The sequence below is a fragment of the Salmo salar genome, chromosome 14 (genome assembly GCF_965601325.2).
Source record: "Salmo salar chromosome 14, fSalSal1, whole genome shotgun sequence".
Taxonomy (NCBI): Eukaryota; Metazoa; Chordata; class Actinopteri; order Salmoniformes; family Salmonidae; genus Salmo; species Salmo salar.
This window is the reverse complement of record NC_138304.1, coordinates 96,901,537-96,915,844: the sequence shown is the minus strand read 5'-3', so window position 1 is coordinate 96,915,844 and position 14,308 is coordinate 96,901,537. Positions and strand designations below refer to the sequence as shown.

The 14,308-nt window shown below is 45.8% G+C and overlaps 1 protein-coding gene across 1 annotated transcript; it reads left to right on the top strand.

The window, feature by feature from the left end:
* Nucleotides 1-617: 617 nt before the first annotated feature.
* tp4a2 (tyrosine phosphatase type IVA 2) lies at nucleotides 618-13,834 on the top strand (the record flags this gene model as incomplete). The annotated part of the gene is given in 5 exon segments (NM_001140107.1): nucleotides 618-1,375; nucleotides 2,500-2,592; nucleotides 5,567-5,697; nucleotides 12,189-12,263; nucleotides 12,611-13,834. Coding segments are annotated over 5 exon segments (507 nt in total). The 3' UTR covers nucleotides 12,723-13,834.
* Between the last annotated feature and the right edge of the window lie 474 nt (nucleotides 13,835-14,308).

Sequence of the window (14,308 nt, the reverse complement as noted above, 5' to 3'; positions counted from 1 at the left end):
TTTCACCCACCAAACCCCTCTCTTCTCCCCACCCTCCAACTCCCCCTGCCCTCACCTCTCTCTTCCCCACTCCCTCACCCTCGTAGTGTATGTGTGACTAGCCAGTTTGTGGCGGCTGTGTCCAGACGCTTCAGATCTTGGCTGATGATCAGCCGGTTAGAGGTGAGGAAAGGCCGTAAATGATTTATGAGAGGCTCTCTTGAAGCCAAGAGCTCATGGGTGTCTGCTGTCTGCATTATCAGGTTGTGTGTGTGTGTGGCTGGATACAGTCATAAATAATAGGTCATTATAACACCTTAGTACAAAGCTGATAATGGTTCTGATAATAGGGTTAATAGCCTCAACGTGTGGAGTCATATTTCTGCTGTAATGAGTTTTCCAGTTTCCCCAACCGCTGCTTTTAGATTTCTCTGCCTAGTCTTGCTCTTTAAGAACTTCAAGGGTGCCTTGCTAAAAGGGGACTGTGTTGTCTATTTGAGTTTATCTAACCACATTATTCTCTCTCCTCCTTCTCTCCCTCTCATTTTCTCTCCTTCACATTCTCTCTCTCTCTCTCTCTCTCTCCCCCCTACTCCTTCTCCCCCCCCTCTCCTTCTCTCTCTTTCCGCTCTGGGCAGTGTTTCTGTGTTGATTTGGACCATACATATATGGCGTATGTGAGCGTCAGTGGAGACTTCTGCCAGGCACAGCACCTCGCCTTCGTGGACAAGTGAATCGTCCGCTCCCCTCGGGACTACGCTACCCAGAAGCCCCCCTGAAGCCAGCACACTGGGAACCCCTGTCTCCTCCAACGTCCCCTGGGATATCGCGTAGTCCAAGGCCAAATTGCCCAGCTCTGTCCCCTGAGCGGCCAATAAGAAAACTGCCTAGTTCTCCTCTACTTCCTGCTTTCTCTCCCAGAAGCCAATCACATACCACTCTCCTGAATGGGGTAAAATCTGAATGTCCGATTGGATGACTGGTGGATAGTCTCTGCATTAGTTTTTGTTTTTGTTTATTTATTTTTAAAATATTTTTTACACCCACTGTGGAGCCTTGTGGACTAGATCATCCAGTTTTTAGTTTATCCCTCTTTTTATCTAAACCTTCCTGTAGCCATCCACACGTGTTACCCACACCATCCTCCACATCTTCCCTTCGTTGTCGTGTTTTTATTTATTTTTTGAACCTACAGAATTCTACAAGTCCCTGCTGACATCTGAGCCAAAAGTAGTCATCCTTCTTGTAAGAGAGATTCTAAGTATTTAATTGTAACTGTTTTCAAAGCCGTCTCGCCAACATGAACCGCCCTGCAGCAGTGGAGATTACCTACGAGGGCATGAGGTTCCTCATCACACACAACCCCACCAACGCAACGCTCAACAAGTTCACTGAGGTGAGGCAGCCACGTGTGTGTGTGTGTGTGTGTGTGTGTGTGTGTGTGTGTGTGTGTGTGTGTGTGTGTGTGTGTGTGTGTGTGTGTGTGTGTGTGTGTGTGTGCATGTATAACCATTCAACGCTCAAGTTCACTCTGGAGAGACTTAAACATACATCTGACTACGTGCATCAATAACCTCACCAATATAGACAATAACAAACTCACTTCAACCTACAATTAAACATAAATATTTTGGAGTACAAGTTTGTCTCTCTCGCTGTCTGTCTCTCTCGCTGTCTGTCTCTCTCGCTGTCTGTCTCTCTCGCTGTCTGTCTCTCTCGCTGTCTGTCTCTCTCGCTGTCTGTCTCTCTCGCTGTCTGTCTCTCTCGCTGTCTGTCTCTCTCGCTGTCTGTCTCTCTCGCTGTCTGTCTCTCTCGCTGTCTGTCTCTCTCGCTGTCTCCCGCGCTCTCTCGCTGTCTGCCTCTCTCGCTGTCTGCCTCTCTCGCTGTCTGCCTCTCTCGCTGTCTGCCTCGCTCGCTCGCTCGCCGTCTCGCTGTCTGCCTCTCTCGCTGTCTGCCTCGCTCGCTGTCTGTCTCGCTCGCCGGCTCGCTCGCTATCTGTCTCGCTCGCCGTCTCTCGCTCGCCGTCTCTCGCTCGCCGTCTCTCGCTCGCCGGCTCTCTCTCGCTCGCCGTCTCTCGCACTCTCTCGCTCGCCGTCTCTCGCTCGCTCTCGCTCGCCGTCTCTCGCTCGCTCTCGCTCGCCGCTTCTCGCTCGCTCTCGCTCGCCGTCTCTCGCTCGCTCTCGCTCGCCGTCTCTCGCTCGCTCTCGCTCGCCGTCTCTCGCTCGCTCTCACTCGCCGTCTCTCGCTCGCTCTCACTCGCCGTCTCTCGCTCGCTCTCTCTCGCTCGCTCTCTCGCTCGCTGTCTCGCTCGCTCTCTCGCTCGCTCTCTCGCTCGCTCTCTCGCTCGCTGTCTCGCTATCTCGCTATCTGTCTCTGGCGCTCGCTATCTCGCTATCTGTCTCTGGCGCTCGCTATCTGTCTCTGGCGCTCGCTATCTGTCTCTGGCGCTCGCTATCTGTCTCTGGCGCTCGCTATCTGTCTCTGGCGCTCGCTATCTGTCTCTCTCTCTGTCTCTCTCAGGAGCTGAAGAAGTTTGAGGTGAACACGCTGGTGAGAGTGTGTGACGCCACCTACGACAAGGCCCCAGTGGAGAAGGAGGGGATTGAAGTTATGGTGAGGATAACACACACACTCCTAGAGAGCAGTCAGAATTTGTACTGAACCAAAACCGGATCCTTTTGTTTTCTTCCCAGGAATTGAGGGTACTTGGATTCACTTTGTTTTTCTTTTTCATGGAATGTCAAATAAAACAGGTGGGGTTGCCCCTCTGGAGAAATTCTGTTAGTTGAGGACAGAGGAACAGAGACTGTCTGCCTCCCGCAGTGTGCTGAGCTAATGGGTGGAGAACAGGAAGGAATCTCTGGCTCTGTCTGTTTCTCTCTTATGTGCACTTTATTGTTCAACATAATACGTATTTTTTATTCAGCTGTCCCACAGGTGATTCAGGAAAACCAGAGACACTTTGTGTTTGGGAGAGGAAATGATTACTACCCCTCATCCTGGAGTGTTCCTCTCCACATTCTGGCTGTCACTCCAATGTATTGGATGAAATGTTTGAGAAGGATAGCAGAATGTTGAAAGCATGGCTGATTGGCAAACTACAGTGAAAAGCTATTAGTAACACAATCCTTTCTGTTCCTGTCTTTGTCACTTTTCAAATATGAAACAGGATCTGTGACAGTTGCCTACATAAAACTGGCCCATGATATCATAGGACAGTCAGACGGAGAGAGAGAAGGCTGCGACAGGCAGAGGATGATATGGGAGAGCGAGATGTGCTAAGCCATAGCTGAGACTGAGTCAGCACAAGTACAGAGGCTCAGATGGTCAGGCTGTCTGCCAGGACACACACAGTACTTCAGCATATCAAGCTTCCCAACTTAGACACACATGATACAGCTGCTCTGCTTCAATCAGGCTTTGAATCCTGTACTGCATTGAGCACTGGTTAATCTTTAAGTCTGTTGACTCACCCGTGGGTCAATCTAAGTAACATAAAACAAAAAAAAATCGGTCAATTTAAGCTAGTAAAATCAATCAAAATCTGTCAATTTAAGCTAGATATGGGGTTGCGTCTCAATCCACCGCAGCAGCCTATGGCGGGCTTCCGTATTTGCGGTGGAAGGTGGCCGTGTTACAGCGGTGTTTGTCAGGCCATGAGACTTCCTGTAAATCAACCTTCTCACGACAACGTCTGTAGCATCCATGGTGTTCACCCTTTTGCTCTACGACCCCCACAAATGTCACGAGACTAATCAGAAGGTAACCCCCACAAACAAATGGAAGTATGGCGGTAGTTTTGTGCTAACAAAAATAAGGAGTTAAATGTGTAAAACAAATATTTCCTTAGCTTGCTTATCAACTCAGCAACTGTCAACTGCGTTTATTTTCAGCAAACTTAACGTGTAAATATTTGTATGAACGTAAGATTCAATAATTGAGACATAAACTGAACAAGTTCCACAGACATGTGACTAACATAAATGGAATAATGTGTCCCTGAACAAAGGGGGGGGTCCAAATCAAAAGTAACAGTCAGTATCTGGTGTGGCCACCAGCTGCATTAAGTACTGCAATGCATCTTTTCCTCATGGACTGCACCAGATTTGCCAGTTCTTGCTGTGAGATGTTACCCCACTCTTCCACCAAGGCACCTGCCAGTTCCTGGACATTTCTTGGGGGAATGGCCCTAACACTCACCCTCCGATCCAACAGGTCCCAGACGTGCTCAATGGGATTGAGATACGGGTTCTTCGCTGGCCATGGCAGAACACTGACATTCCTGTCTTGCGGGGAAATCACACACAGAGCAGTATGGCTGGTGGCATTGTCATGCTGGAGGGTCATGTCAGGGTGAGCCTGCAGGAAGGGTACCACATGAGGGAGGAGGTCTTCCCTGTAACACACAGCGTTGAGATTACCTGCAATGACAACAAGCTCAGTCCGATGATGCTGTGACACACCGCCTCAGACCATGACGGACCCTCCACCTCCAAATCGATCCCGCTCCAGAGTACAGGCCTCGGTGTAACGCTCATTCCTTCGACGATAAACGCAAATCCGACCATCACCCCTGGTGAGACAAAACCACGACTCGTCAGTGAAGAGCACTTTTTGCCAGTCCTGTCTGGTCCAGCGGCGGTGGGTTTGTGCCCATAGGCGACGTTGCCAGTGATGTCTGGTGAGGACCTGCCTTACAACAGGCCTACAAACCCTCAGTCCAGCCTCTCTCAGCCTATTGCTGACAGTCTGAGCACTGATGGAGGGATTGTGCGTTCCTGGTGTAACTCAGGCAGTTGTTCTTGCCATCCTGTCCCGCAGGTGTGATGTTTGGATGTTCCGATCCTGTGCAGGTGTTATTACACGTGGTCTGCCACTGCTAGAACGATCAGCTGTCCGTCCTGTCTCCCTGTAGCGCTGTCTTCGGCGTCTCACAGTATGGACATTGCAATTTATTGCCCTGGCCACATCTGCAGGGTTCATGCCTCCTTGCAGCATGCCTAAGGCACGTTCACGCAGACAGATCAGCAGGGACCCTGGGCATCTTTCTTTTGGTGTTTTTCAGAGTCAGTAGAAAGGCCTCTGTAGTGTCCTAAGTTTACATAACTGTGACCTTAATTGCCTACCGTCTGTAAGCTGTTAGTATCTTAACGACCGTTCCACAGGTGCATGTTCATTAATTGTTTATGGTTCATTGAACAAGCATGGGAAACAGTGGTTAAACCCTTTACAATAAAGATCTGTGAAGTTATTTGGATTTTTACGAATTACCTTTGAAAGACAGGGTCCTTTAGCTCCTAGATATAGGACACACTTCAAAACCTTTTCATATTCATTTTTGACTGTCTTTTTTGCCATTTATGAATATTATTCAATGTGTTTCTTTGGCCTATAGTAGTAAAGGCCAAATTAAATATTTAATTCGTATACTTAAAGGGGTCAAAAAATGTAAAATCAAATTGCTATATGATCTATGGGAAGATCTTTAAACAATTCCAAATGTTAGCTTAGTACCCCCCAGCCCTTAAATTAACTCCCAGTCCTTGGTTTGATCCATGTTGACGTTTTTGCCCCTATTCCTCCGTAGGACTGGCCCTTTGATGATGGTGCCCCGCCCCCCACCAAGATAGTGGACGACTGGTTGAACCTGCTTAAGACCAAGTTCAGAAGCGAGCCTGGCTGCTGTATTGCTGTGCACTGTGTGGCGGGGCTGGGCCGGTGAGTGTGTTAACCTGTGTGGTTAAGTATGTGTAAAGTGGGACAGGTGAGTTTAATGAGTGTAAGTGGCCTTGATTACAATGTTCCATGCTAAGCCTGTTTGCAAGTTAGTGTATGCCTGGTTCTCTTGTGGTCTCCAGGTGCCACGATCTGCTCTGTTGGTTTCTCCCTCTTTTAGCTTAAATATCCCCCATGTTCTTATCAATCTCTCCCTGTCTATTAACCTGCTAGCATTAGCCTGGTGCTTCTGTGGTTCTACCCGCTATTCTCATCCCCTCACTTTATAGCTAGCTTCTCTGCTGTTAGCACCACTGTCTCAGTTAAGCTATCCTGCTAGTCTTTTTCTCTGGAGTATGTGCTGGATTCATTCTCTCTGTTAGGGTTTTTTCCTGTTAGTGTTGGCCTCTGTCTCGCTTTGTCATACTTAGTCTGGTCCTCCAGGGTAGGGTATGCTCTGGACTCCTCATCCTCTCTCTATAGCTTCTGTGTGATTAGCTTTAGCCTCTCTCATTCTCTCTCCCTGTTAGCCTTGTTCTCCAGGGTGTGCTGCTGTACACCATTCGATTTTCCGGCCCTCAAGTTGATCCCATAGAGCACGTGTCACTCATTCCACAGAGGGCCGTGTGTCTGCGGGTTTTCGCTTCTCCCCTGAACTCTAGGTCTTAATTTAATAGAAAAACAAAAACAGCAGACACTAGGCCCTCCATGGAATGAGTTTGACACCCCTGCCATAGAGGCTCCCTCACGCAGTCTGCCAAGATGGGCTCCACACTACTCACGCCTGTCCAGGGTTATACCCTTCATTGAGTCAGCGCATCACTTAGACCAGTGTTTCGCACCCCCAGCAGCCCTCCTCCAGCAGCCCTCCTCCAGTACCCCCAGCAGCCCTCCTCCAGTAAGCCCTCCTCCAGTACCCCCAGCAGCCCACCTCCAGTCCTCCAGTAAGCCCTCCTCCAGTAACCCCAACAGTACACATTTCTGTTGTAGCCCCAGATAAACATACCTGATTGAACTCATTGAGGCCCTGATGATTAGTTGACAAGTTGAATCAGGTGTGCTTGTTTCCTTGTGGGGACCGGCGAAATGTCCCCACTTGTCCAATGGTCCTTGTTTTACTATCCTTGTGAGGACTTCTGGTTCCCACATGGATAGTAAAACCAAAAAACACACACACACATTGCTGTGGGCTCTGTAAGCAGTGGTGCTGGTCAGACAGACCTGTTTTTCTGCATGAATCTCCTGGTGCTGTGTTTACTGCAGTCCTCAGGGCCGGCAGCATTCTGATGGTCTTATTCACACCAACCAGCCACAGCCTTTAGAGACTCAGGGCGTGGGAGGAGTTGTTAGTGGTTGTTTTTCCCTCTATCTCACGCTCACACTCTTGCGCCTTCTCACTTTCTATCTCGTGTCTGCCAGGGTTTCCGTTAGCCGGTAATTGCCAGTATTCGGCCAATACATTAAACGATACATTAAAAGCCGATTTAAATAAGGTTGTTGTCGGCCAGTCAAAAAAAAAACAATCCTGTTGCTAAGTAATTTTATTAATTGATGTAAATATCAGTGGGTGTAAATACATTTGACCGTCATGCTTATCGGTCTATAGGTTAATTAGCCCAAAAAATTGTATTTTCGTTAGTCGTCATGTTTCATAGCGTTTACTTTGAGTGGAATATCTTGTCAGACAGCGCTAGGGCTACTACTGCTTTTATAAGCCCAGTCATTGCGCGACCATTCTAAATGCAATTGTGTGTTAACAGTTTTGATGGCCATGATTTGAAAAGAGCTACTATTTTTATTTCTCAACTGGTAATTGAAGTGCGCTTCCGATTCGCCATTCAAGTGCAAAGGCAATGGTAGGCAGGCTATCAGCACATCACCCACCACTTTGCAATGTGAGCTGGAGGTAGTATGCATTTTGAAAACATATACTTAAAACAATTAACGTTAAACCTGAACGTTTTACTTCATTATTATGTATGTCTTGGCTTGCGTTAAAGTAGCCTAGGCAAAATCTGACCATAGAAACGTCAAGGCAATTATTGTATAAAAACTTACTCATATGCCATGCCTTCCCATGTCCGGAATACACTGCCATCAGACACACACAACTGCACCACCTATCACACTTTCACAAAAAACATGAAGACATGGCTAAAGGTCAGTCAGATTTGTGAACATAATCCCTAGCTGTGTATTGCTGCTTTCCATGTTGTCTGTAGCTTGTGAGGTGTGGAAACACTTTGTTGCTTTTATGGGTTTTGTCTTTTTGTGCTATGTTGGTCTGTCTGCATGCTATGTCTTGCTTGTCCTATGTTGCTCTGCGTGTGCTCACTGCTCATTGTCTGTATTGTAATTGTTTTTAAAAACCTGCCAAGGGACTGTGGTTGAAAATTAGCCGGTTGGCTAAAACCAGCACTTTTACTGAAACGTTGATTAATGTGCACTGTCCCTATAAAAATAAATTAGAACTCAAAAAGTTAATTGCTATTGGTTTTCATATCATCTTTCTTTCATTATCCAGAAGCCAAAGGCCCAATCTTAGTCATATTAGCAACCCATTGTAGTTGTTGCCTATTTAGATTCCTACTCTTTCTAAGTTTCTAACAGAGATTTTCATCTGTCACATATGGAACTGCTCGCATCAGGTGCTCTGTTTACAATGGGGTTTTCCCGCAAATTATGTTTTATTGGCTGATCATTACAGGAGTTGCATGTTCTGTTAAGCTAAATTACCATAATCAAAATGTGATTTCTGTCATTCTGCGCAACGTGGGTAGAAGCCCTAATGGTTTTATTCACCCAATGCATTCAAAGTATTGACTTTTAACTCATTTTGTTACGTTAAAGCCTTATTCTAAAATGGATTCAATTGTTTGACAAAAACAATCTACAAACACTACCCCATTAAAAAAACAAACACTTTTAGACATTTTTTTCTCATTTATAAAAAATAAAAAACTGATCACATTTACATAAGTATTCAAACCTTTTACTCTGTACTTTGTTGAAGCACCTTTGGCAGCGATTACAGCCTCGAGTCTTCTTGGGTATGATGCTACAAGCTTGGCACACCTGTATTTGGGGAGTTTCTCCCATTCTTCTCTGCAGATCCTCAAGCTCTGTCAGGTTGGATGGGGAGCATTGCTGCACAGCTATTTTCAGGTCTCTCCAGAGATGTTAAAGTCTGGGCTCTGGCTGGGCCACTCAAGGACATTGAGACTTGTCCTGAAGCCACTCATGCGTTGTCTTGGCTATGTGCTTAGGGTCGTTGTCCTGTTGAAAGGTGAAATTTCGCCCCAGTCTGAGGTTCTGAGCGCTCTGGAATAGGTTTTCGTTAAGGATCTCTGTACTTTTCTCTGTTCATCTTTCCCTCGATCCTGACTATTTTCCCAGTCCCTGCCACTGAAAAACATCCCCACAGTATGATGCTGCCGCCACCATGCCAGGTTGCCAAGCATCATGTCTGGAGGAATTCAGGCCAAAGAGTTGAATCTTGGTTTCATCAGACCAGAGAATCTTGTTTCTCATGGTCTGAGAGTCCTTTCGGTGCATTTTGGCAAATTCCAAGTGGGCTGTCATGTTCCTTTTACTGAGGAGTGGCTTCTGTCTGGCCATTCTACAATAAAGGCCTGATTGGTGGAGTGCTGCAGAGATGGTTGTATGTCAGCGACCATTGGGTTCTTGGTCACCTCCCTGACCAAGGCCTTTTTCCCTGGATTGCTCAGTTTGGCTGGGCGGCCAGCTATAGGAATTCTTGGTGGTTCCAAACTTTTTCCATTTAAGAATGATGTAGGCCACTGTGTTCTTGGGGACCTTCAATGCTGCAGACATTTTTTGGTACCCTTCCCCAGATCTGTGCCTCAACACAATCCTGTCTCAGAGTTCGACGGACAATTCCTTAGACCTCATGGTTTGGTTTTTGACATGCACTGTCAACTGTGGGACCTCATATAGACAGGTGTGTGCGTGCGCCTTTCAAAATCATGTCCAATCAATTGCATTTACCACAGGTGGACTCCAAGTTTTAGAAACATCTCAAGGATGATCAATGGAAACAGGATGCACCTGAGCTGAACTTCGATTCTCATAGCAAAGGGTCTGAATACTTACGTAAATAAGTTAATTCTTTTTTTATATATCTCAACAAAAAAAGAAGCGTCTCTTTTTCAGGACCCTGTCTTTCAAAGGTAATTCGTAAACATCCAAATAACTTCACAGATCTTCATTGTAAAGGGTTTAAACACTGTTTCCCATGCTTGTTCAATGAACCATAAACAATTAATGAACATGCACCTGTGGAACGGTCGTTAAGACACTAACATCTTACAGACGGTAGGCAATTAAGGTCACCAGTTATGAAAACTTAGGACACTAAAGAGGCCTTTCTACTGATTCTGAAAAACACCAAAAGAAAGATGCCCAGGGTCCCTGCTCATCTACGTGAACTTGCCTTAGGCATGCTGCAAGGAGGCATGAGGACTGCAGATGTGGCCAGGGCAATAAATTGCAATGTCCGTACTGTGAGACGCCTAAGACAGCGCTACAGGGAGACAGGACGGACAGCTGATCATTCTAGCAGTGGCACACCATGTGTAACAACACCTGCGGGACAGGTACAGGATGGCAAGAACAGCTGCCTGAGTTACACCAGGAACGCACAATCCCTCCATCAGTGCTTAGACTGTCAGCAATAGGCTGAGAGAGGCTGGACTGAGGGTTTGTAGGCCTGTTGTAAGGCAGGTCCTCACCAGACATCACCGGCAACAGCGTCGCCTATGGGCACAAACCCACCGTTGCTGGACCAGACAGGACTTGCAAAAAGTGCTCTTCACTGACGAGTTGCGGTTTTGTCTCACCAGGGGTGATGGTCGGATTCGCGTTTATCGTTGAAGGAATGAGCGTTACACCCAGGCCTGTACTCTGGAGCGGGATCGATTTGGAGGGTCCGTCATGGTCTGGGGCGGTGTGTCACAGCATCATTGCCTGCAATGACAACAAGCTCAGTCCAATCTCAACGCTGTGCGTTACAGGGAAGACATCCTCCTCCCTCATGTGGTACCCTTCCTGCAGGCTCATCCTGACATGACCCTCCAGCATAACAATGCCACCAGCCATACTGCTCGTTCTGTGCGTGATTTCCTGCAAGACAGGAATGTCAGAGGAGGAGATGCACTGCAGTACTTAATGCAGCTGGTGGCCACACCAGATACTGACTTACTTTTGATTTTGACCCCCGCTTTGTTTAGGGACACATTATTCTATTTCTGTTAGTCACATGTCTGTGGAACTTGTTCAGTTTGTCTCAGTTGTTGAATCTTATGTTCATACGAATATTTACACATGTTAAGTTTGCTGAAAATAAACGCAGTTGACAGTGAGAGGATGTTTATTTTTTTGCTGAGTTTATATATACATTTGCAAAAATCTCTAAACCTGTTTTCGCTTTGTCGTTATGGGGAATTGTGTTTGTAAATTGTAAAAAATCTCTATTTAATCAATTTCAGAATAAGGCTGTGGAAAAAGGGAAGGCATCTGAATACTTTCCGAATGCACTATAGGTCCACATTTCTCAAATGGCCAGTAAATTAAAATCTTGTTGTCCAGCTCCACATTTTCCTAACGGAAACCCTGGCATGAACAAAAGGGTGCTCGTTCTGTCTCTTTCTCATATTCCCTCTCACTGTCCCTCCTCTCCCTCTTCTCTCCTTCTCTATGAAAACCCACACAAGAATGCTCTGTCAGCTTTGAGTTTTGACATTCTGTGCAGTCTGTCTGGGAATTTTTAAAGTTTTGTGGTGGATTTTTTTTTTCTTCTTGAGAGGTTTGCTTACAGTAACACTTATCACACTGTGTGTGAACGTGATGCCCCAGCGGGGTTGCAGTGAACCCAGGCCACCCCCCTGTGGGTTTCCCAGGCCAATGTCTCAGCTTTACACTGCAACCTACATAACCATGACACAGCATGCTTTACACTACATCCCTACCCTGCTACCTACATAACCATGACACAGCATGCTTTACACTACATCCCTACCCTGCTACCTACATAACCATGACACAGCATGCTTTACACTACCTCCCTACCCTGCTACCTACATAACCATGACACAGCATGCTTTACACTACCTCCCTACCCTGCTACCTACATAACCATGACACAGCATGCTTTACACTACCTCCCTACCCTGCTACCTACATAACCATGACACAGCATGCTTTACACTACATCCCTACCGTGCTACCTACATAACCATGACACAGAATGATTTACACTACCTCCCTACCCTGCTACCTACATAACCATGACACAGCATGCTTTACACTACCTCCCTACCCTGCTACCTACATAACCATGACACAGCATGCTTTACACTACCCCTACCTACATAACCATGACACAGCATGCTTTACACTACATCCCCACCCATGCCGGCTGGTATTTGTTGCTTGCTCGCTCTCATTTATTTCTATATATTGTGTCTATGCTGTAGAGCTCCAGTCCTGGTGGCCTTAGCGCTGATTGAAACTGGGATGAAGTATGAGGATGCGGTGCAGTTCATACGACAGTAAGTACCACTAACTTCCACACCAGTGGAGGCTGGTAAGGGAGGTGGGGGGGGGCTTGTATGCTATCAAACACATGTTAGATACTGTTCCATTCCAGCTCTTACTATGAGCCTGTCCCTCCCATTTGAAGTGCCATTAGCCACCACTGTTCCACACAGGGCACGGAGCCTAACCAATAACCAATGTTCCTGTGCTGTGGAACTTGTACTGTCATGTATTCTCTTCATTAGTTTGTTAGAATTTGCCCAGGGCACATATTGATTTGTGTGGATATTGTTGCATATGTGCTACATGGTCTCCTGTGACGTTATGAGACCACTTTGTTGTTTTCCCTCCCTCCCCTCAGGAAGAGACGTGGCGCGTTCAACTCCAAGCAGCTTCTTTACCTGGAGAAATACAGACCCAAGATGCGTCTGCGGTTCAAAGATGCCAACGGCCCCAACTGTTGCGTCCAGTAAAGTGTCTGTGTGCAGCGTCTCAAGAAAACAGCAGCTAGTGGGAACAACATTATTCCAACCAAGGGGAGAGAGAACTATCAGTAATTATTGTGATTTGTTAACACTGAGACATGGCTAATTGATCACAGAATCAATTAATCAACGAGCGAATGATTACATTTGAATGAATGCAAATCCAGGGGTTCAACCAGCCGAACCAATGAACAAGAAGGTCAACGCACACAGATATAGGCCCGCCTCCAAGTTACCAGTGTCCTATCACGGGCACATAATTTTTTCAACATTTTTATTTTCCGCTTTGAATCATGGGATAGCTCTTTATTTTTTTTTTACACCTACATGAAAGTTTAACAAACAAAATCTACAAATGTTAAAATGGTATCAATATTGATGATTTGTTTATTTTTCTATTAATGATGAATTATGGATTTGCCCAGGGGTTATGTACCTTTTTTTTATGTTTGTAAACCCTTCACCACATTAGAAGAAAAAGGAAAAATTACTGTCCATTTGGCTATTGATGTATTTTTGTACAACACAAAATCTCTGAAAAGTTCCACTGAAAATGCAGTAATGTTTTTCTCTCTACCCCACTTGCTTGAAGTCACTTTTTAATTACTGGGTTGGCTGGGTTTTTAAATATGTCCGCTGTATTTATTCACTGGCTGTAACTAGCAAGGCAGTCTGGGGTTGGGGGCAAGGACACTTTTCTGTTTCTCATTTTATTCTAGAGACATGTTTTCATTTTCTTTCAAAAAAATTACACAATCTTGCGGCAGTGCAATATTCAGTCCACCTCGGAAAAGACCCCAAACCCCCTTGTGACCATCAGACACAGAGCCAGTTTCACAGGAAGACACTTGGCTAGTCTTACTGTAGGTACTTTTTTCCATTCACCAAGGCTGCTTACTGGGTTTACAATAGGACTTTCCTACAATGACTGTGCATGCACACACACAATGATCTTAACTGTTAATCCCTAGTCTCACTCTGAAGGAACAGAGGTGGAAAAGAAAGCAAATGGTCAGTGTCTTTTTTATCATCTTACCCATTTTGAAGATATCCTCAATTCCTATTGGTTATAAAAAAGAAATAAAGAAATGGAAATAAGATTTACCTTGTATGACGTTATTTCATGTGATTATTTTCTCACCTTTTCCATGTTTTAGAGTATTTGAAATGACCACCTATTTTGTTGTTGTTGTCTACTTGTCTTTATCATTCCTGCAGAACTTTTTGTGACAGGAGAAATTGCTGAGTCACGCTATCATGGCAAATATCAATCATCTATTTGATATGGATCACGTCTCATCACCAAGCAAGCTCTAATCCTGAACGCACGGCAGGTAACCAAGCGTTTAAGAGTAACCGAAAGGTCGCTGGTTCAAATCCCCGAACTTACTAGGTGAAAAATCTGTGTGTCCTTGAGCACAGCACTTAACCCTAAATCGCTCTGGATAAGCATGTGTGTGCTAAATCACTCAAATGTAACCCACAAGTCAAAAGGAAAAAAGGACATCCCAAAAATACTTGGGAGGCCCGGAGCTTGAGGCTAATGTATGGAAAACCAGCATGGGGTGTCAACA